This window comes from Protopterus annectens, chromosome 13.part0 (genome assembly GCF_019279795.1).
Source record: "Protopterus annectens isolate FY-2018-M chromosome 13.part0, PAN1.0, whole genome shotgun sequence".
NCBI classification, from domain to species: Eukaryota; Metazoa; Chordata; order Ceratodontiformes; family Protopteridae; genus Protopterus; species Protopterus annectens.
The window spans coordinates 346,636,420-346,659,996 of NC_056747.1; the positions used below are offsets into that span (position 1 = coordinate 346,636,420).

Sequence of the window (23,577 nt, forward strand, 5' to 3'; positions counted from 1 at the left end):
TTCTTAGTTCCAAGCTCCATGTGTAGTAAGTGTTTTTTTTATTAGGTTTTCTTCTGCTATTCTGTTCTCTTCACCTTCTGAGTTCCTTTTCTAACCCTACCCCATCTCTGTGCACTCAGGCATCAGTTTAAAAAAAAAATGAATATCCCATGTGTGTATGGACTCACTTCTTTGGTTGTCCCAATCTCCGGACCTCATTCAGTGTCAGCCATTTGTTCTTCCCCTCCCTGCGATCACTGTGACCACAGACGCCTCCTTGCTTAGGTGGGGGGGGAGCATTGCAGGGGAATGACAGTCCAAGGCACGTGGTCCTCTCTCTGGAGACCAATCTGTATATCAGTGTCCTGGAGATGAGAGCAGTGCTTTTGGCATTCCAAGCTCTCCATGTTTTTCTTCCTTTGGGGACTTTTGCCATTCAGATGGACAATATGTAAGTAGTGTGGTATGTCAACAAGCAGGGGCGGACCAGATCTTATCCCCTTTGTCACAAAGCTATGAGATTGTGGCAGTGGGCGATCTCCAGCCGTTTTCTGGTGGCAACGCATATTCCGGGGAGGTCCAACATATTGGCGAACAGGCTGAGCAGGTCTCTTTTGATGCCTTAAGTGGTCTCTGAATCCTTCAGTAGCAAAACAGATATTTCTAAAGTGTGGTCAGCCTTGCTATGATTTCTTCGCCTCTCCTTCCAATGCAAAGTGCAACGAGTATTTCTCTCTGAACCCCTCTACAGGAGAATCCCCCAGAAATGCTCTAGTTCATGTTTGGCCCTCCAGTCTACTGTATGCTTATCCTCCGCTCCCTCTAATTTACAAGTTCATTCAGAAAGCTCGATGGCTGGGGGAGGTCAGTGATCCTCATTGTCTCTTACTGGCCTCGCCAAGTTTGGTTCCCCACTCTGTGGTCTCATGTAGTGTGTTCTCCTTGGATGCTAGATCTGGTTCTGGATCTGATTACACATCCCTCAGGGATTCTTCATCCAGACTGTCGGCCTGAATCTGACAGCTTGTCTGCTTTGATTCCTGTGATAGTGAGGACTCCCGGGCTGTCTTACCGTTAAAAAGGTCTTAGTAGCGGCTCACAAATCTTCTACCAGGAAGGTTTATCTAAGTAAATGGAAGTGTTTCTCAATGTGGGCCTCTCAGCATGATTTGGATCCTTTCACTGTGCCAGTTTCGGCCATTTTGGAATTTTTGGCAGACATTTTTAACCATGGTGCTAGTTTCTCTGTGGTTAAGGTACAACTGGCAGTGATTTCTAACTTTCACATAGGTGAAAATTTGGCTTCATTGGCTTCTTCTAAGCTTTGTAAGACCTTTTTGAAAGGTACCTTTCTAAGTAGGCCTCCAGTTAAGGACCCAACGCCCCCTTGGGATCTTTCGTTTGTACTGCAGGCCTTTGTTTCTCCTTCTTTCAAACCAGCGGCCATAGGTGATTTGCAGTTGCTGTCATAGAAAACGGGTTTTTGCTAGCCATTACCTCAGCCAAAAAGGTTTCTGAGATTCAAGCCTCATCTCTCAAGCCCCCTTATATGTTCCATAAAGATAGGATATCCCTACAGACTAATCCATCTTTTCTACTGAAGTTAGCATCAGAATCTAATATTAACCAGGTCATCAATTTACCAGTTTTCTTTCCAAAGTTCCAAAATAAGGGAGAGTACAAATTGCACTTGCTTGACGTTCACAGATAGTTGTATTTCTGTTTGCATAGAACAAAATCCTTTTGTAAGTCGGACCAACTTTTTGATTCCTTTTCCAAACCTTTCTTGGGAAAGCTTGTTTCTAAAGTTATATTGCTCAATGGATTTCTGATTGCATTTTGTCAGCCTGTAGAATCTCAAAGTGTTATCTTCACAAGGGCATGTCTGGGTGCATTCCACCAGGTCTTTCGCTACTTTGGTGGCCTTTTGATCAAGGGTTTCGTTAGATATGTGTTCTGCACTTATCTGGGCTTCATCGCACAGATTTCTCGCATTAAAAATTGGACCTCCTTTCTGAGATTCTAAAATGGTGGTCGGCTAGTGAACAGCTTTCACACAGAGCTCCTTACTTCATTTACTTTTCCAAGTCTTTTTTTTATCTCAAAATCCTATTGGACGTCCGTATAAACAAGGAAAGTTTATACATTCTTATTAACTTGGAGTATCCAGCATTTCAAGCTTTCAGAATTCTGTAAGACAGACTTATATCTACTTTTTATTCTTCAAACTCTCATACTCACAGAGTTCCATAGGGCCTACTCGCAGTTGCAGCTCTCCTGTTACCACATGGCCAGACAGCTAAAATCTTCAAATGATCCTATCACAATGGAGACACAAACAACAAAAGCCAAATCTTCAGCAATCTTCTCACCAGAAAAAGAAAATCTATCTAAAAGACAAAAAACAAATAAACAAAATCCGGAACCTATCAAAATTAACACCAGCTTAACTGAAGACTCCAGCTTCCACATGGATGAGTTAAAACAGGCCCTACAACCTATACATTCAGCTTTAAAAGACTTTTCGGAACAACTCTCTTCTATAGGTAAATCAATCAGCCAAATTGTGGATAGAGTGGACACACTTGAACAGAAAACACAATCAAACGATCTGCAAATACAATCCCTTACAGATGATCTCCGTGCCAAAACAACTGCCATCACTGAACTGCAACTGAAACTTACTGACCTGGAGGCTAGAAGCAGGAGAAACAATATTCTAATAAGAGGTCTCCCAGAAAATTATGACAACCAAGGCCTTCTTAACATCACAAAACAGCTTTTTTGAATCACGTCTGCATCTGGATGGAGAGAACCCTGAAATAATCATTGAAAGAGCTCATCGTGCTTTACATAAGCGTCAGGACACTTCAGTTCCCCGTCAAATTTACGTTAAATTACTCAACTACCAAGTTACACAAAAAGTACTATCCTCCGCTAAAAAGCACAAAACTCTTATGTGGAACAATAACAGGATTACCTTTGCTCAAGATCTACCCCTTGCTATTAAGGAGAACAGACAGAAACTTGCTCCGTTTTGTTCAGATCTCATTAAAAGAAACATCCGATTTCAAATGCGCTTTCCCAACAACCTGATCTTCTACAAGAATGATGTCAAATTTTCAGCCACCTCGCAAAGTGAAGCTAAGGAAGCCTTCATCAAGGCTTTCAACAGTTCCCCAGTTCCCTGAAGTTACGCTTTAGTGTAAGCTACAGCTTCTAGCTTGACTATTGTGCTTATTGTCTTACCTGAAGATCTTGTAATAAGACTATTGTTGAGTTCGCTTGTCAACACACCATCAATACTAAAGTCTCCTACTACTTTCATGCTTCTCCTGTTATCAAAATACTTATAAATAGTTCCGTTTTGTTTTATTTATGTTGATGAATGTATCTTTCACTAGCTATGTACACTTGCTAATTGTTGTCTCCGACAGGGGATCCATCTGCATGCAACCCTCCTATGTTCAATAAAACAGTCTTGTTATCATTGTTGCTCGGCTAGAGTGCCTCGTTGTTATTAGTTTACCCGGTCAACTGCCTTAGCTGGGCTTTAAACATTAGTTGTTAATAAAGCGGAGACCTTTGCTAGTCAGTTAATGTCGTTTTTGAATACCTATCATCCCACTTAATCGTGTATGCACCCTCTAGCTTTCAGCATGTTCTTACATTGCATATTGTATATTTTTGAATTACATCTCTGAAGCTATAAATTAGCTCATTGAAAGATCGATGCTCTAGCTAGTTTTTATTGCCTTAGCGTATGTACATAGTCATCGTACTGCTCTGTATAAATTTGTTGCCATACCCTTTGCCCTACCTGCTGCTACACTTTTAAGTCCGTTTTTAATGCAATGTCAGTCCCGGTGTCTCCTGTTGTCTTCATGCCTCTCCCTGTTGCCAAGCTCTCTGTAAGGGGTTACGTTTTATTTTTTCTACTACTGAGTGCATTTTGCATCGGCTAGGTGCATTTGTGCTACCTGCTGTTTCCACGGGGATCCATTTGTATGTAACCCTCCTATGACCACGTAAAGCGTTTTTCTTTTACTTCGACACTAATAGCATGCCTCGTTGCTTTTAACTTCAGCATACTCATTGGGGCAATTGCGTTTAGTTGTGCGCTGTTCACATATCATTGCCAAACGTAATGTTTTCTAAGTTAAATCCCCGAAGACCGTTGCTGGTCATGCAATGTCATTTTTAATTCTCTACCACTCCACTTAGATCTGTGCCTTACCGTAATTATTATAATAGGTACCCATTTATCTTTACACAACACACATCTGTTGAGACACAGGAATCAGATCCAGGCTCATCTTTCATGGGCAGAACTGACACCCTATGGTTTTTGTTAGCCAGAAGAGTCCTTTTTTTTTTTTTTTTTTTTTCCTTTTTTCTTAAGACAGTCTACAATTTAAACTCCTACATACTTATTTGACCTAACATTAAAATATCCCTATACCTATTAGATGTAGGTGCTTATATGTGTTTTGGGAGCTTGGATATTCACAGGCCTGAGCTCCTTTTACCTCTTCATTTCCTGTTTGTCATTCCTGTACACTTTTTTTTTTTTTTTTTTTTTTTTCTTCACTAAATCTGGTATCTATGGGCTGCAGTGTGTCCTGTTGTAGCCCTCATTTGTACTAAAACTACCATAGTATGTTTCTTGTTACATAGCTAGTTACATAGCTTTAATACATACTAAACCAACCATAATCAGTGGTTTACTTATATAATTATTCATGTTCAGCTCGAAGCTTTGGAATTTCATCTGTTTATTTACTGAAATTTGCTTCGTAGCTTTATCCTAATCTTTTTTTTTTTTTTACTATAAATTTGTTAACTTGATGCACTTATTTCATAATATGCATCTTGGTTTTTGGTCTGCCTTATAATTATATTTTAAATCTAACTCTGGGCGACACATGGATATCGCCTTATTCTCAGTCTGTACTTTCACACAGGATTGCTTTACCCTTTCTGTTATATAACACTTCAATACTCTCCCAGTATTACTGGTTTATATCCTCTGCTCTAATACTATAGAGTTTATGTTAAAATATCAGGGATCATAATTGTTGTTTATTAAACCTGTTTTGAATGTATGATAATATTTAGGACTTCCTACAGTTTACACATATTTTTAATAACAAGTCACCTGGATGCACGTGTGTGTTCTGGCTGGCACTCTAGGTTGGCCTTGCAGGAATCTTAGTAATCTGTACATATGTATAATAGTGTTTTGGTTTTGTTATGTTTTTTTATTATTACTTCTTCTTTTAAGGGTTGGTGGATAGGCACTGGGTATAGTATGAAGAAGTATTTTGCTACCTCTACAGATATACTTTATTTGGTCTCAAAGTCTGTACCTTTGCTCTTATACTCACACCTCACCCTGTTTAATCTTTGTTTAATATATTCTCAGCATTCTATATCACACTCTGATTCCTTAACTGTCTCTCAACTTAATTTTGCTTCACTAATTCAACCTGTTAGTTTGTCTCCATGAGCTGGACCATTGATAGTTGGAATGTCAAAGGACTACAAAATCCTGCCAAAAGAAAACTACTACTTCACCTTATCTTTAAATCTCAGGCCAATATATGCTTCTTACAAGAGACACACTTGTCAAAAGAGAGTTGGGACAAATTCTCCTCCAAGAAATGGATTAGAACCATTATAGCAGATGGGGATAGTACAAACTCTAAGGGAGTAGCCATTATAATTAAGAAACAATTTCAGGATACCATAAATCTAATCAAATCCGACAAACATGGCAGGTGGTGCTATTTTACTTCTACTCTCCCTGGCACAACTAATCCAGTTCTTTTTCTTAACCTTTATGGCCCTTGCTCTCAACAACACACCTTCATTCTTGAAATCTATAATATTCTCAGTTCGTTTCCAAACTATCTCTATATAATAGGTGGTGATTGGAATGCGGTAATCAACCCTAACTTAGACCGCACCAGTAACTCGTTATCATATAACTTTCAAGCCTCGGTAGCTTTAGAAGAACTTATTTCAGACTTTTACCTTATCGACACTATTGCATTTAGTAACATCTTAACTAAGGACAATTTATACACCTTCTACTCCAATTGCCACAAATCTTGGTCACGTCTTGATTTTTTCCTAGTCTCCAATTTTTTCTCTAAATTTAACAACACTTTCAGTAGCGAACCGAGATTCCTATCTGACCATGCAAGAATTTCCTTTAAAACTATCTTTACGCACACTGCTTTTTCCTATTCTAACTGGTCTCTTAATAACAATCTTTTACATAGCAAGGAGATTCTAAACAAAATTAACAATACATTTACTGACCTTTATTCTAATCTCGAAAACTCCAACATAACACCAGATATACAATGGGCAGCGTGCAAGGCAGAACTAAGAGGATTTCTAATCAGTAAAGCCTCATTCTTCAAAATACTCAGTAAAAAAAAAGAATCTGCCCTACTCATTACACTGGCATCTCTTGAAAAAAAACAGAGAACACATCCTGACTCAAAGTTAGAAGATTTAATTAAAACAACACGTAAAGAATTACTTGATCTACACTCTCATAACTACTCCCTGCACGAACAAAGACTTATTGCTACTTATTCTGAATGGGCACAAATTCCCTCGAGAACTTTGGCTAGAATACTTAAAAATAACAATGGTGCTGCCAAAATCTCCATCCTCCAATATAAGGAAAAACTTTACAAATCAGATTCTGAAATAATTCAACTATTCCATGATCTTTATTCCGATATCTATAGCAAAAACGACCAAAATTCCTTAAACCCCCAAATAGAAATCTTTCTCAACTCATTTGCTGCCCCTTCCCTTAATTCAGATCAGGTGTCCTTCTTATCCGCTCCGTTTAATATTCAAGAGATTCAAAATGTCATTAATAATCTCAAATTAGGCAAATCTCCTGGCCCAGATGGGTTTACCACTAACTTCTTTAAAACCTTTAGCTTAAAATCCCTATTCTTCTTAAGATATTCAACTTTATTATAAGAAATGGAATTACCGACCTCCACTGGAATATATCTAAAACTATTTTAATTTTAAAAAATAATCATGACAAAACAGATCCTCACAGCTACAGACCCATCTCGCTTATCAATGTAGATATTAAAATATTTGCAGCTGTTCTGGCCAACAGACTCAAACAGATAATGCCATATATAATTTCTCAGGATCAAGCCGGTTTCATGAGTAACAGACATACATGGGATAATACTTAACGCTGGACTCACTAATACATTTTACTAAAAGAGATAAAAATCCTTTGTATGCTTGACTCTTGATGCCTCAAAAGCATTCGACAGAGTAAACTGGGTCTTCTTATTCTCCACCATGACCCACTTCAATATCCCTAAAACCTTTATAGATATGATCAGAATTCTCTATACAAATTCTTATACTTCCTTATATATTAATAAAAAGCTCTAACACGATTCTGATTACTAATGGAACAAGACAAGGATGCCCGCTTTCTCCTTTCCTTTTAATATATTTATTGAACCCTTCTTCTTATATATTGTTCAGAATACACACCACACCATCCCCAGAATTCTGAATACACAAGTTGCCTATCGGCCTTCACGATGATCTAAATCTATACTTTCAGTATCCCAATTCTGACCTACCAAAATTATAAATGCAATTAACAACTTCTCTAGTGTCTCTAGCCTTCAAATTAATAAGAAAAATCATTTATTCTCCCAATTAACCCCGACTCATAAACCTTTTTTTTCCCTGAATCCTCCTTTCATATCTCATATAGTATCAAATATCTCGGCATTAATTTTGAACACAACCAAGCCTCTGCTCTTCAAAACAATTTACTAAAATCCTGGGCTACTATTTGCCAAGATCTACAAAGATGGAAACTTCTTAATCTAGCTTTTCTTTCTAAAGTAGCCATTGTGAAAATGAATATTCTACGAGACTTCTCTACCAATTTAATGCTACCAATATAATGATATCAAATAATCTCTTCCTTAAATTTAACAATAACATCGCAAAATTTCTCTGGTTTCCCAAGAGAGTCAGGATCTCAGATTCTAAACTTACTCTCCCAAAGAGAAAGGAGGAGTGGGCCTTCAAATTTTCATTTGTATTACACAATTATCTGCTCAAACAGGTTGTTGTCCATTTCATACATGGATTCTAATCCACTCAGCCATACTCCTGCCTGGTTGAAGATATGGCAATCATGTCACCTCCAACAAAATCAACCCGAAAGCTATCCCATTTCTCCCATATCTCTCTCTATGACTCCAAATTACTCCCTTATTGAAGCATAAAATTAGGTTATTTCAAAAATTGATCAAGGACATTAACCTTGAAAACATTCTCCCCTTCTACAACCACTACACCTGAATCCAAATCTTAAAATTAACAACAATATGTTCGATCTCTCTAAGTTCTCCTTATTAAGGACTTTACAGTTTGGGACCTCCTTAAACATAAGTCCCTATCGATCACAGAACTACGTGCATCCCTCAAGGCCAATAACAAATACACAGTTATCCTTCGTCAATTCGTGAAACCATTTCCTCTCAAGTTGTCTACACTACACCTGATTCATTGGGAATCAATAAACTATCTGAAATTATCTCTACACTTTTAAATCCCAAAACTATCTCTTCCTCTTACAATATACTTAAACCATTATTAGATAATAATAATTGCCTTTTCTCCACCTTCTGGGACAATCTAGGTTCTCCCATTACGGAAGATCAAAACTTTTAGCCATAAAACCACCCTTGAACTTGCTCCTTCAAAAATTATTATATACCCAATTGATGTTAAATAACAATGCGTATTACTCACCTGTAATACTCAACAAATTTAATCCTAACAACTCCGCTTGTTCTTGTTGCCCTTGCTTGAGAGCAGATCTTCTTCATATTATGTGGCACTGTAATCATTCCTATAAACTATGGTGTTCTCTCAAAGTGCGACTAAAAAGATGGGTTACTATAACTCCACACTCTCTTGGCAAACAGCCATACTGAATATTCCCTTTCCAAAATGCCTAAACTTCACCTTCACATTCTCATCACCCTCTGCTCTTTAATCAAACTATACATCACTAATAATTGGATAGATCGCACAAAATTGTCATGGCAGGGTTTCAAAGAGATGGCATTAAAATATATACCAGCTCAAAATTCATTATCAATGGTCCTAGAAAGAAAGCCTATTTCGCCAATCTATGGAATTGCCTATTAGATGTAATTCTATCTGACTAATACCTCGTTCATTTCATATGTGACATTCCTTTGCAAATTCTTGTCTTATCTATCTTCCCTACAAATTCTTACCCAACGGGTGTTTATATCTTTCTTCTTCTTACCTCTTTAATTTTTCTTTTGATACTGCTCTTATACATTTAGGTAGCATGGGTTTTATTTTGTTTTGTAAATAGTGTTTTTTTTTACTTTTCTTGGTTAATTAGTAGTTTTCATTGCCTCCAGTAGCTTTATATTTCTCCTATTGCCTCTTATTTTATAATTGTATTCTAGTACTGTATGTAATTCTTTATTCAAGTTCATCCACATGTTTTTCAACTTAGAATGTTTTGTATTTCTATTCTGTTTGCATTGAACCTATTTGGAAAACAATAAAAAATTATTTGAAAAAAAAAAAAAAAAAAAAAAAAAAAAAATTGGACCTCCTTTCTAGGGGCAGGGCATCCTTTGGCTCAGCTGTGCTCAGGAACATCCTTCTTTGAGGACCTCCCTGGGTTATTGGTGGCTGAGGGACTTTGTACCTCAGGTTGAAGATAAAATGAAAGCAACAACTTGATAAATAAGTTATTTACTTATCATAACGCTCCGTCTGAGTTGTTTTTTCCATTTGTCTTCAACTGTCCATCCTTCCCTCCTTCCACCTATCTTGTGTGGGCTGTTTAGTGAACTGGACGGAAGAATTATAGTCCCTCTATCCTGGCTAGTCTTCATTTGATAAGCCTTTTGTGGGTTGTGCCAGGTTGATAGACATATTGGCTAGGTTGGGTTGATGCTGTTCTGCAACAAACTCTATCTGAGGGGAGAAGGGAGACAGGGGCGTTATGGGTAGGGGGGGAGCCTGGACTTTGGATCCGATGCTGGAGTATACGGCTGAGTCGGCTCCGTGCCAGATCTGAGTCCCTCAGGTTGAAAGCAAACAAAGCAACAACTCTGTGCATTATGGTAAGTACATAACTTATTTTTCTATTGCCATCATTGAGCTTGTTTTTTAATGACTATAAACTCTGTCGGCATCAGTTCTATTGCATAATTCATACATCGTTGGAAGGCAAGTTATTGGTATACAGTTTTTAGGATAGCTACTTGTACGTTTGCCCTTAAGTAGGAGTGTTATTTTTCCTGTTAACGGTGTTGGTGTCTGCTCACGGTGCTCATATAAATAGTTCTTATTCATGGCTAAATCTTCATGTAAAGAAGTTAATACTTTTAGCCAGAAGTTAAGTACCGCATGTGAGCCTGGAGTTTTCCAATTAGGAGTTTTTCTTTAATTTGTTTCAGTCTCTCTGGCCATTACCTCATCCCATTTCATATCCTGTACATTTGAACTTTTTTCTTTCTTTTGCTACTTCACATAAATACTTTATATTATGTTCCCATAGATAATGGTATTGCTGGACAAATTAATGTGTGGGTACATAATTTACCAATGTAGCCCTTGTTTTATTTTAATTTGTGTTATATTCTGAAAAGACGTAAAAGAGTCTCAAAATGTTCCACAACACCGAAGTGTCCATCTCTGAATGTATCATCTACAAAATATCTGCAAGTAAAGCCAAGTTTTCTTGATTATCATACCTGTTTAATTTTTTAATTATAAATTTTTGTCTTTTCTTAGATGTTTTCACCTCCAATGCACTGTGATTCAAAGGCTAGCCCATCTCCAGAGAAAGTGGATCCAGAAAAGGAGCCCAAGGTTATCTTAAGGGAGAAGGGTTCAGATGTGATGTTTCCCTCCTTGTACGATCAGCCTAGGCACATTCAGTATGCCACACATTTTCCCATTCCACAGGTAAGTAGCTGAGCTCTTTGAAACATTTTCTAAATGAATAAAAACATACGTAACGTTGTCAACTGTTTAATATTTGATAAAGAATATTGAATTACTGTCTCTGACTTATCAGTTGAGAGCACTTTGGGTTTTAATACTTTTTCCATTTAACAGTACATATCAGAGTACTGGTACATGTCCTGACTAATACCTGCAGATGCCATACTGCATACTGTCACTAGCCATTATAACATATGCCAAAGTGTGACACCTTGCCTTATGGTAGGCTGTCTTAAAAGTAAATGGTCAAATCCCGTTGTCCACTTCCTTCAGTCTCTCATGCATTGACACTGACTGGCTGTGGACATTTACAGTCAGTAAAACTCTAGTCATGTGTCTCCCTCATCGCACTCATAATTTTCCCACCCTTAAATATAGAATTTTAAACCCTGTAATGACTCAGTATTTTACGGACTAGATTTTCTCTAGTCCATATTTTAACTTTGTCTTACTTTTTTCTCCGTTGTACAAAACTGCCTATTTTGTAGCCGGAGCTTTTCTCCTCAGGCATCAACTGAAAAGGGGCTACCACAGCCCATTTAGACTACCTTAGTTAACAAAAGCAATAAATAAATCCGTAACACAGTGAAGTTTCACATATCAAGTCATTTACACCCCCCAATAATCTATTTCAATTAACAGAAGTAACAGAGTAGATGGTGCCCATATAATAACTTGCACCTAGTACAAATATGTCACTACTTCATAGAAGGTGAGTTTATTATTCATTGGAACCGTGTACATTTTCCTCTCTCTATGAAGCCTTTGCACTTTACCACCTTGTGTGAATTCATAATAATTCTATAAAAGCAGTTCCCTTACCAGAAGGGTCACCATCAAAGCTGGGTTAAGAAATTGATGTTCATTGTACTTCACTATTGCAATTGTTTACTCTTGGAATTTCCTGATTTGCAGAAGCCAGAGGTTGGCCTGAATACCAGAGACTTTTAGCTTCCCCCGAGATCCATTGGGCACACTCCCACCTGACATCAGGACACGTGACTATGAAGGGATATCATCTGGCATCATGTTCAGTTCTTTCTTGCTTTTGAATTCCTGTGTAACCTATCATCTCTGAAAACTTTGGTTGGTCCAAAGCCAGAAGACTTTTTAAATACCTTTATTATCTCTTAAGACAAAGGCAGATGTATAGTAACACATAAACCATATTAACATTTTTTTCCTAATTTTTTACATTACATGTCTTTTCTTTCCTTGTAACTATTAAACTTAAGGTCTCAGTATATCTAGGCAATTTAGGTCCTTTATCCCAGCTCCAAAGAATTGTTTCCTTAGTTACAGCCATTTGCTCACCCAGTATTTATGACAGTGCTCTGTAGGGAATTTTTCAAATCTGCCAACTCATTACACTCCCAAAATGTATGTTCCTAGTTACCTTTTTCTTCCTTATAACTCCTCCAACATTTGCCATCCCTTGAGGAGAAATTCTTTGAAGTCTGCGTTGGGCATAAAAATAGCTATGCAAACACTTCCAAAGATCCTAAACCTTCTGGACTTGCATTCTTGAGAGCCCCGCATATGCCCTCTTTTTGTTATTTTGTAAATTGCTTTTCTGGTCTTTCTTCCCAATTTTTGTAATCTCTTTGGATTGATTATTTCAGTTGTCATGCAGTATTTGGCATGCCCTATTAATTATCCCCTTTTTATAGCAGTCTCATTTCAATTAAAAAGTCTACCAGAGCAGGTCTTTCACTTTAAGGTTCCCTTATCTTTCTTTTTGCCTGTACTTTTATCAGTCACTGGTATGGAAAGCAGTCTCAAGCCTGCAATCCATATGTCTTCAAGGCCTCATCCCACTCTAATTACCTTTCCCTCTCTGGTTATTTGCTCCCAATACCTTGGTTCCTTCACCATTTTCTCCATTAAATTCCAGCCCCCTCATGCCTATTTTCTGTACTTGCAGTCATCCCTATTGGCAAAGCCCTCTTTCTCCATTGTAGTGCTGGCTTAGTTCTTAGAATACTTTCTACAACTTTGTGAATATAATCCTATGTATGGTTATTATTCTTAAGGATCTGCATCCAAAAATCCTACACTATTTCTTGAAACCCCCTCCCACCGCTTCATCATAATGCCTTTCCATTTTAAATTATAACTTTCTACTTGTGTTGTGTATGAGCTTTAACTGTATAGCTCTAAAATATCTCTTTAAATCAGGCAATCCCCTAAACCTCATTGTTCTGTTGGAAGGATCAACTTATCCCACTTAACTCTTGCCCTCTTTCCTTTCCAAATAAATTCCTTCAATTGTTTATAAATCATTTCCCTTAACTTCTCTGGGTGATGTAAGTATACCTGACCCATATATAAAACTGAAGGGACTAAAAACCTTTTCACTGCTTGTCTCGTATCATCCGTATCGATTAACAAGCGCTTCCATTTTCTCAGTTTTTGTATTTTTTTTGTTTAGTCTCTTCCCCGCTATCCTTAGCCCCTTAACAATAGACCTTTTTAATCCATACGCCTAAATACTTAATCTTGTTGTGTCCCATTAAGTATGGAGTATTGCAGAACCTTTTCATTTATGGGTTAATGATTTATGGTAATAGCCTTTATTTTATCATTAATTTGATTTCCTGAAAAGACTTGAAACTGTTTTGAAATGTTCCACAACACCGATATGTCTTTTTTCTGGATTTATCAAGTACAAAATAATGTTTGTGTCTTTCGGCTTTTCCCGGTTAGGGGTCGCCACAGCGGAACTCCGGTCCGCTAATGATTGGCAGTAGATTTTTACGTACTGGCTTGCCGGGTCTAACGCACAACCTTCAACGAAGGAACGCCCATTCATGCATGTCACTACATAGAAGATGCTCTAACTGAGAATCGAACGGGCAACGTCTAACTGTGAGGCAACAACGCTACCGCAGCACCACCACCACAGTTATGTTTACAAATTAAGCCAACTTTTCTTGATTACTATACCAATTGTATTCTTGAATTTCTGTGTCCCTCGTTTTCTTTGCCAATGGCGCTAAATGTAAAGTAAATAAAGGGTATAGAGGACACTCCTGCTTGGGTTCCTCTGTTCAAACAGATTGTCAGAGGAACCCTCCCACTTCATTTCTTGCCTCTGATCCTTCATGTAGCCTCTTAATTGACCACCTTCTTGTATCAGGGAATGCATATCCGTCCATTGTCCTACTCATGAAAACACAGCTTAGTCTGTTGAATGCTTTCTCTGTATTAAGACCTACCAACAACAGCGGCATTTTTTACATTCTGCTTCCCTCTGGATCATCATTGTTCTATTGATGATGTCAAATGTTTGCCTCTCCTCCACAAAGCTACATTGATCCATGTCTATCAGTTTTGGCAATAACTTTGCCATTCTTTTAGCTAGTATAGACATAAATACTTTATAATCATGATTTAAAATTGAAATGGGTTTATGTGAAGGTGGTTCTGATTGATCTTTACCAGCTTTCATCCAAGGTGTTGGTGCTTCCCCTTTCACTAAATAGTATTAACAAATTCTTCCAGATCTTTAGCACTTTATTCCTTCCTAGCTTTCAAACATCCACAGGAATACCTTCTGTTTCTTGACACTTTACTACTGTTAGATTTTTACATCACTGATGTTCATCATGTTTCACTGTTACAGTCATTACACTTGGGTTATCCTGCTGGCAGGCTATCTGCAGTTGGCCAGAGTTCCAAAGACTAGGTCCGGCGTCGGTTGCTGTCACCTCTTCCCTGACGTCAGTGCGACGGGTATAAAAGATGCAACCGACGCCATTTTCTTAAGTCTTTCTTGCCGCGCAGTGCCCGAAGTAAAAGTTCGCAAGTGCCGGTCGGCCGACTCCTGAGATTTTCGAATTGAGTTTCAGAACCGAAGTCTTCAATAAAGCTAAGTACCCCACTGGGGAAACTTTTTCTTGCTCCAGACCGATGTCAGTAAAAGTTAATAATTGTATTTCTTGTGGGAAGCAAATATCTCATAAGAACTTTCACTCTTCCTGTATTCCTTGCCTAGGCCCTGACCACGACGTTACTAGTCTGTTTTGTGCTAGATTCAACAAACGCACTGTTAAACGTCAGTTTGATTTTGCTTTACATTAGTTTGGCCGAAGGTTTAACTACATTATGCCATCGGAACAACCGATGACCGGAATTTATAAAAAAACGCAAAGACAAAAGGACACACATCCGAGGTCCAAAACTGACAACGAAGTCTCTTCTAGGCCAGTCGCCGGTTCTCAGTGAGGCGCTTTCGCATCCCCTGACACCCGCTACCTCAGAGCCACAGGCCGTATCCGACAGCCACGTGGAGGCATCGAGGCCTGCGGAAACTCAAGGTATTGGGCCTGCGGAAACTATTCCCTCAGATGGGTCTGGAGCCGCTGAGCAGGCATCGGCTTCTGAGGGTATTTTCAGGCCTTCACAGCTTACTATTAAGTCCACTACAGCAGCCAAGGCAAAATCAAAAACACCATTAAAGACAAGGAAACAAGTACAGCATTCTCCTGAACAGTCATCCATGCCAAAGAAACAAATGCTTAAAATGGCCGAAGACCTAATTACTTTAATCAGGGGTTCCCATCCCCCTCCGGACAAAAGGCCCAGACAAGACACTGACTATGATTCCTTTGACCAGGTTTCTGTTTCCTCTGATTCCTCTTCTGATCAGGGATATTCTCTACCTCCCTATGAGGACTCTGATGCAGAAGAGTCTATACCTTCAACCTCTCCGCCTGAGGATTTTTCTTTTGGGGAAACCCTGCACACCATGAGGGAGCATTTCCATGGGGAGAGCCAGGATTATTCAGAATCCAAGAAAAGGCTCAGAGACTTTATTTTATTGCCTCAACACAGGCCCCTGGCTATTCCCCCTGTGCTTGATATTGTTGTTGATGTTTTCTCTGAATCCAGTCTGTCTCCTGATTCTTTACCCCCTGCACCAGTCAAGCCAGACAGGTACTACAGGGTCCCTGACTCTAATAAATTTCTTTACAAAAACCCTGCTGCGGACCCAGAAATAATTTCTCAAAGTCCTAAAGGGGTTAAGGCTTCTGCTAAAAATCCTGTCCCCACGGATAGGGATTCCACAGCTCTGGATAGATGGGGGGAAAAAGTTTACACTTCTGCTACTTTAGCTGTAAGGGCTTTAAATTGCCAGTTTCACATGCTTAAATATCAACAGTACCTCATGTCCTTGTTAAAACAGAAAATGGTTACAAACTCAAAGTCCTGACAGTAAGGAAATGCAGGATTTATTGCATGCAGCTGAACAAGTGGGAAAGCATACTTTACAATGTGGTTTTGATTCATTAGAGACTTCTTGTAGAGCCGCAATTACAGGCTCTGTCATACGATGGCATGCTTGGTTGAAAGAACAAAGTTTACCTGAACATGTTAAAGTAAAATTATTGGATGCTCCACTACAGCATGATACTTTGGTGTTAACGCAGAAGAGGTGTTAAAGAAAATGGAGGATAAATAAAAATCAATGCAGACAGTAAAGGATCTTTTACAGGTTCAACCACCTAGGTTTAGCAGAAACTGGCCTTCAAAAAATTGGTCCTTTCCGGTGTCAGACAGGCCACAAGGAGGCAGATACAGACGCCCAAGAGGCAGATCTCAGCCCCAAGGCTCCTACAGACCTAAACAGTGGGGTGCTTCAGCCCCCAAAGGAGGAGAGGACAAGTCACAACCTTATAGGAAACGGTCCCAATGACTTCCCTCTACAGATGCCAAGCACTTACCTTTTGGCAGCACCCCTAGGGGGAAAGCTAGCACTTTTCTCGCAAAATTGGCACATAATCACCCAGGACAAATGGGTACTGAATATTGTTTCTCAGGGTTACAGGTTCCACTTTCACACCCTTCCAAAATCAAAAGGTATGCCGGACCTGCCACAAAACCAATGGGCAGATGCACAAAAACAAATTGTTGCTCTCATGGACATGGGAGCTGTTCAAAGAGTACCACAGCAAGAACAGGGACAATGATTTTACCAAGACTTTTCCTAGTACCCAGAAAGGACAAAACCTGGAGACCAATACTGGACTTGTCAATCCTAAATACTTTCCTGGATGTTCCAAAATTCAAAATGTTAACATTACAGCAACTTCTACCCATGCTGGGCAAGAAGGCTTGGCCTAGTTACTTTGGACCTCAAGGAGGCATACCTGCATGTCCCAATCAGACAATCGTGCAGAAGATACCTCAGATTCATAACTGGCTCAATGCATTACCAATTCCCTGCACTGCCCTTTGGCTTATCTACTGCGCCCAGGGTCTTCACAAAATGCCTGGCACCAGTAATTGCATTTTGCAGACAAAAAGGAATTCAAATATATCCCTACTTGGATGACTGCCTTATTCAAGCAGAGAGCAAGGACATTCTTCTAAAGCATCTGGCATTTGTTAAAAGATTACTAATTTGCCTAGGGTACACAGTAAATGAAAAGAAATCAAAACTAGTGCCCTCTCAAGAGATAATATTCCTGGGTGCAAGCTTAAATACAACTTCCCAGATGGCTTATCTTACGCCAGACAAAGGCAACTGACTCATTACTTACAAATGATGGCAGCAAAGACCCAGCTCCCTGCAAGAAAAATTCTGCAGGTCCTGGGCTTCATGGTGTCCTGCATTCTACTAATTCCATATGCAAGACTGCATATGAGGAAACTACAATGGTATCTAAAAAGTGTTTGGACTCAACATTGCCACAGCCTGGAAACAATCATAACTTTAATTCCCTGCCTACAACAGGAGATTCGATGGTGGTCCCAGGCCTGTCACCACAACAAGGGACAGCCTTTCACCTTACCCACAGCCAGACAGACAGTAATAACGGATGCATCGGATTATGCCTGGGGGGCACATATGGCAGGAAAATGTATTCAGGGCACGTGGCCCAAGGAACAAATGCATCTTCACGTCAACCAAAAAGAGATGCTAGCTGTACAGAATGCCATGACAGCTTCCAAGGACCTACTACATCCAGGAACAACTACTAATAAAGACGGACAATACCACAGTTATGTGGTACATAAGCAAGGGGGCACACATTCCTACCCCCTATGCAGGCAAGCCATGACTTTGTGGAACACAGCACTGACCTATCAAGTACATCTGCAGGCACAATTCCTGCCCAGAACAAAAAATACGCTGGCAGATGAACTAAGCAGAAATCTCATGGATCTTCACAAATGGAAACTAAATCCACAGGTGTTCAGCATGGTAACAAGGAAATGGGGATGCCCAGACATAGATCTTTTTGCCTCCCCTCACAATTGCCAACTACAGAAATTCTGCACAAGAACTTATCACTCTCAAGTATGGAAAGTGGATGCTCTGTCATTCATCTGGAAAACCCTGACATTTTATGCCTTTCCTCCACTGCCTCTTCTTACCAAAGTGCTCCTAAAAGTCAGACGATAGGCCAACAATGATCCTGATTGCCCCAGACTGGCCACGCCAGCACTGGTACCCAATCCTAAAGAGCTTGTCTCAAGGCCCAGCCTGACGTTTACCTCAAATTCCTCATCATCTGACTCAACAAAACAATCAGATTCTGCACAGTCAACTCAGAACCTTAAATCTGGCAGCATGGCAGATAATGTAGCCATTCAGACTGCGCCTCTCTCTAAAGCTGTTATGGATGTCATTTTAGAAGCCGGGGGGCCCAGCACTAGAAAATCTTATGCAGAAAAATGGAAGAGGTTTTGTGCTTGGAACCAGGCACAAGGGCTCGAACCACTTGTTCCAAATATACCTCAGATTTTACAATACCTAACTGAGATGCTGAACAAAGGCCTATCCTTCTCATCAATTAAGATCCATACCTCTGCAATTTCAGCTCATTACAGTACGGAACCTCCAATTTTTCACATCCTGTACTAAGACAGTACCTCAGAGGGGCAAAAAACATAAGACCCCAAGGAGAGCGCTATTACCAACTTGGGATCTCAATTTTGTTGTAGAAAAGCTCACACTGCCTCCTTTTGAACCAGCCAGCACAGCTGATATAAAATTCTTATCATGGAAAACTGCTCTGCTTCTAGCAATAACTTCAGCAAGAAGAGTCTCAGAGTTGCAGGCACTAATGGCTGTGGAACCTTTCATCATTTTTCACCAGGACAGTGTTTCTCTTAGGACAAACCCAACATTCATGCCAAAGGTGGTTTCCAATGTGGCTCTGAACCAAACCATTCATTTACCTACTTTCTACCCAAACCCCCAGAATAAAGGGGAGAGACTTCTGCACGCCTTGGATATAGACAGACAGCTACGATTTTACTTGGACAAAACAAAAGCTTTCAGAAAAACTGAGCAACTGTTTGTAGCCTATGCTGCAGGATCACAAGGAAAGCCCACCACAAAGCAGACAATTTCAAAATGGATAGGACACTGCATTCACTTATGTTATGCACAACATGGCAAATCAGTGCCTAAGGGCATTGGGCTACATTCTACTAGAGCAACAGCCACTTCAGCAGCCTTTCTCAGAGGAGTACCAACCAAAGACATTTTAGAAGCTGCAACCTGGAGTTCAGTGCACACTTTCACCAAGCACTACCACTTCTCTACTCTAAATCCAGAGCAGACTTTGCCACTGCAGTTCTGCAGGGCCTGGTAACCTCTCCAAATCCAATTTAGACCCAGCCGCCCAACCTCAGCTTTGGCATTCAACCCAAGTGTAATGACTGCAACAGTGAAAGATGATGAACATAGTACAGTTGTGTACCTACCGTAAATGTAGATGTTCGAGTGCATTCACTGTTGCAGTCCAGGTTACCCACCATCCCCCTTTTTCATTGCTGGGACTTCTCTGCACTTCCCAACTCTATACAACCTATGTGGTGTATTTGCATGTAGATGAAGGAAATGTTTATATTACTACATGCTTACTTTTTGGCATAATTTATTCTTTTCAGCCTTCCTGTCTGGGGGCACCTGACATCTGGGGCAAGAAAAACTGAAGAAAATGGCGTCTGTTGCATCTTTTATACCCCTGTTGCACTGACGTCAGGGAAGAGGCGACAGCAACTGATGCCAGACCTAGACTTTGGAACTCTGGCAGACTGCGGGTAGCCTGCCAGCAGGATAACCCAAGTGTAATGACTACAACAGTGAATACACTCGAACATCTACATTAATGGTAGGTACACAACTGTACTTTATCTTATCTCCTCCTGTTTTAACTATTAGTTGTCAAGCCTTGTCTTCTACTAACTTTGGCATATTTTTTTTAAATATTTCCATTTGTGCTTGATTTTGATTTCCACATTTGTCTGCTTGATATAGATTTTCATAAAATTTCCAGCTCTGGTTATTTTTCTTGTCGGAGCTTCCCAAGTCTGGCTCCAACCCTTTCTACTTTCTGTTGCCCAAGTCGTTGTGCTAAAATTTTTTTGTGTTGTGGAGTTACTATTAAGAAAGTTGTTTAGCTGCAGTCTTTCTAAATTCATGTATATTACTCAAATACTCCCTTATTTTCTCTGTAGCACTCTGCAGCTGCTTCTCCTGTTTTTATGAGATACCCCTTATTCCGCAATACTTTAACGTTTGCCAACCCCTCTAATTCGTATTAGTTCTTAATATCTTTATTTCTACCATGTTTTTAAACTGTTTCGTTTTTATCCCACTCATTAGCTATTCCTTATGAAGAAGTCTGTATCTTCTCTAATTACTCTCATATAATTTCCACTACCAATTCATTGAATTCCTGTTTTTAACGGGCAGATGGAAAAGTGCCAGCGTCTCATTTTTACTTCATTATCCTGCATATTCATCTAAGTTGTTGTTGTTGCATAAACTGAATTGGGTATTGGGTATGTCATAGTTTTCTGTTAAATGTGTATGCTCCTGTGAAAGACGAATTCAGTTCTGTCTAGCCCAGTTACTGTAACTTGGGGAATAATATATAAGTTCTGTCTGAGGTCCTACTACTGAATTCAGGCCTTCCATACCAAATGTCTTCATAAATTTCTTCAGAACATACCTTCTTTTCTTATATTTTCCTTTCTAGGTCCCTTGATACATCCTCATTGTTGTAAATAAGTTCCCTGCTGAAAGATGCTTATTTCTCCCATAACTTTCTTAAGCTTATGTATAATAGCAGTTTTTGGTAGAATGTAAATACGTATCAGTATAGAGCTCCTTTGTTGTCAGTAACACCTTACTGCCCCAAATAATATCCATCCTGAAGTTTTTTTTTTTTTTTTTTTATCAAATTCACATGCTCATTTCTTTCCTAATGTGTCTCTGGCAACATTGCTGTTTGCACTCTGCAAGTCTTAATATAATTCAGTACTTTATCCTGTACCTGTAAGACCATTTACATTCGAAGATAGTATGGATAGAATAGCCATTGTTAAAAAGCATATGTTCCGTCCTGTTGTACATGACAGATTATTTGAATATGTATTTCCAGATTTTGTCTTACATGTACACAATTTGCCAGGTTAATTTTTTATACAGTTTCATCTCATATTCATTTTGAACATATGTCACATTTTAAGATTTTTTTTGCTTTAATGAAAACCTTCAAACAAATTAATTTAAAACATTTTTAAAAAATAAGTAAAAAAACAGCAAAGTGTTCCAAAATGGAAGACTGTCAAATGGTAGGCAACATAAAAAGCACAAACTACGAAAACAGCACACCAGACCATCCACGGCAGGGAGTAAAGACATAGAAGACAAGTTTATTTCGGTAAGCACTTTCGTATTCAGTGGAGCACTTCAGACTGTTCACAATACTAAATTAAAAAATCCATTATATACACCCATATACTCAATTAAAATCACATGATGTCATATTAATTAACCCCAACAAGCAATTGAAACTCATTTAAACAAGGTATGGGCCTTAAGAATAGGTCTTAAGGGCATCTTCCTATTTAGGCCAGGATGTTTATCAGCATGTAATTTATTTATCCATCTATTCTCATGCTGCACAGTTATATTTATAAAATCTCCCAAACATTCCCCCTCTATTAAACGTTCTATAACCTTAAACTTAAATGTGTGGGACCCTCATCAGTGCATGTTTCTCTAGTGCATTTTGGACATCCAATTTCCTTATGACTGAAGCATGCTTCCTAATTCTCTCCCGTAAAGTTCTATTCATTTTCCCAACATAAAATTAGGGGCGTGATGTGCAGCATGCCAGATAATACTACATTACATGTATAACAATCTGCTGTTGTACTCAATACAAAATTCATAGCCACTAATGGGATGTCTGAAAAAAACACTATCTACATACGAGAAAAAGTTACATATGCCACATGGTTGTGTCCCTCTCTTCTCAACTCCACGTATATCCCTTCTCCCACCATAACACAACCTTTTTAGGGACTTCTTGTTCTTAAAAGAAAAATGGGGGGAGCTCACCCACCAGATGTCCAATCTTGTCATCAGATATTAAGACTGAACAATTATTTTTAATAATGTTACAGAGCAATAACATTTAGTATAGTATAACAAAAAACTAAGATTGGGGGGGGGGTCAATGCTCTGAGGGCTGTTAGTAATATTTCAATCACCAGAAAAATATGGCTTAGCATGAGTTTGTTGTACTGAACAGCTTGTCATTTTGAGTTTAAATTTTGCATTTCCCCTCAACAAAGAATAGTAACAATTCTCAGATTAATTGCTTGCACCTGCAGACAGCTTGACTCTGTGTAAAAGTAGTCAGCAGTGAGAAAAAAGCAACTAACAACTCTGCAGATGTATGGATGAATCATTGTAAATTTTGCTATGAACACTTTGTACAAAACTCCCATGGCCAATTGAATGATCTCCCACTGAGAACATTTGCTATTGGAAAAAAACAAGCTTGCATATTTTCAAATGCAAGAAACTTGTCATTTTTCATTTCTTTCATAATTTTGTCATGCTTTTCTGGTTATTTACTAAGAAAACATTGTTTATAGCTTAAGCAGATTAATTTAATCTGGACATCCACCCTTGTAAAAGCAAGGGAATTATCTTAAGTCCACATATATTAAAATGAGTACATTTCTACTTTGCAACCCCACTGCAGCAGCCAAGGAAGACTGTAGCATTAAATTAAACTTGCTTCTGTCCAGCTTTTCTTATTTTGTTATACTGAACAGCTTACATTTCTTGCAACTAAGAAAAACAGTTGTTTACTTTACTATATTTAATTTGTACAGCAGTCACTGAAAATACCCTTCCTCCAACATTTAAAATACTCCTGACTACATTTAATATATATCTGCTTTACAATATAACATGCAGTTCATGCATCATGAAATGATTTATACAAATGCTGATAACTGTTTTACAGTAAACTCTGTTAACTGGAACTCAAGCAACCGGTGAAAAAATATTGAAAAAATACAGTACAATTTTCACGTGTTGCAATTTGTTTTCCTCCCACAGAAACATACTGTACATTTTTAGAGTTTTAAAAAGGAAAATGGGAATAAATTCCTTCTCTCCCCAACCTGAGAGCAAGTTAAACCAAACAAATAGTATAGGGTTCAGTATTAGTCAGGCCTGTTTTTAAT

At 38.8% G+C, this 23,577-nt stretch overlaps 1 protein-coding gene across 1 annotated transcript in view; it reads left to right on the forward strand.

Moving 5' to 3' along the window:
• MED12 (mediator complex subunit 12) overlaps window positions 1-23,577 on the forward strand; it is a 4,088,267-nt gene that overhangs the window by 1,512,684 nt on the left and 2,552,006 nt on the right. The window contains exon 15 of the mRNA XM_044054827.1: window positions 10,852-11,025. Coding sequence (XP_043910762.1) covers window positions 10,852-11,025 — 174 coding nt within the window. The remainder of the gene's footprint in view (window positions 1-10,851; window positions 11,026-23,577) is intronic.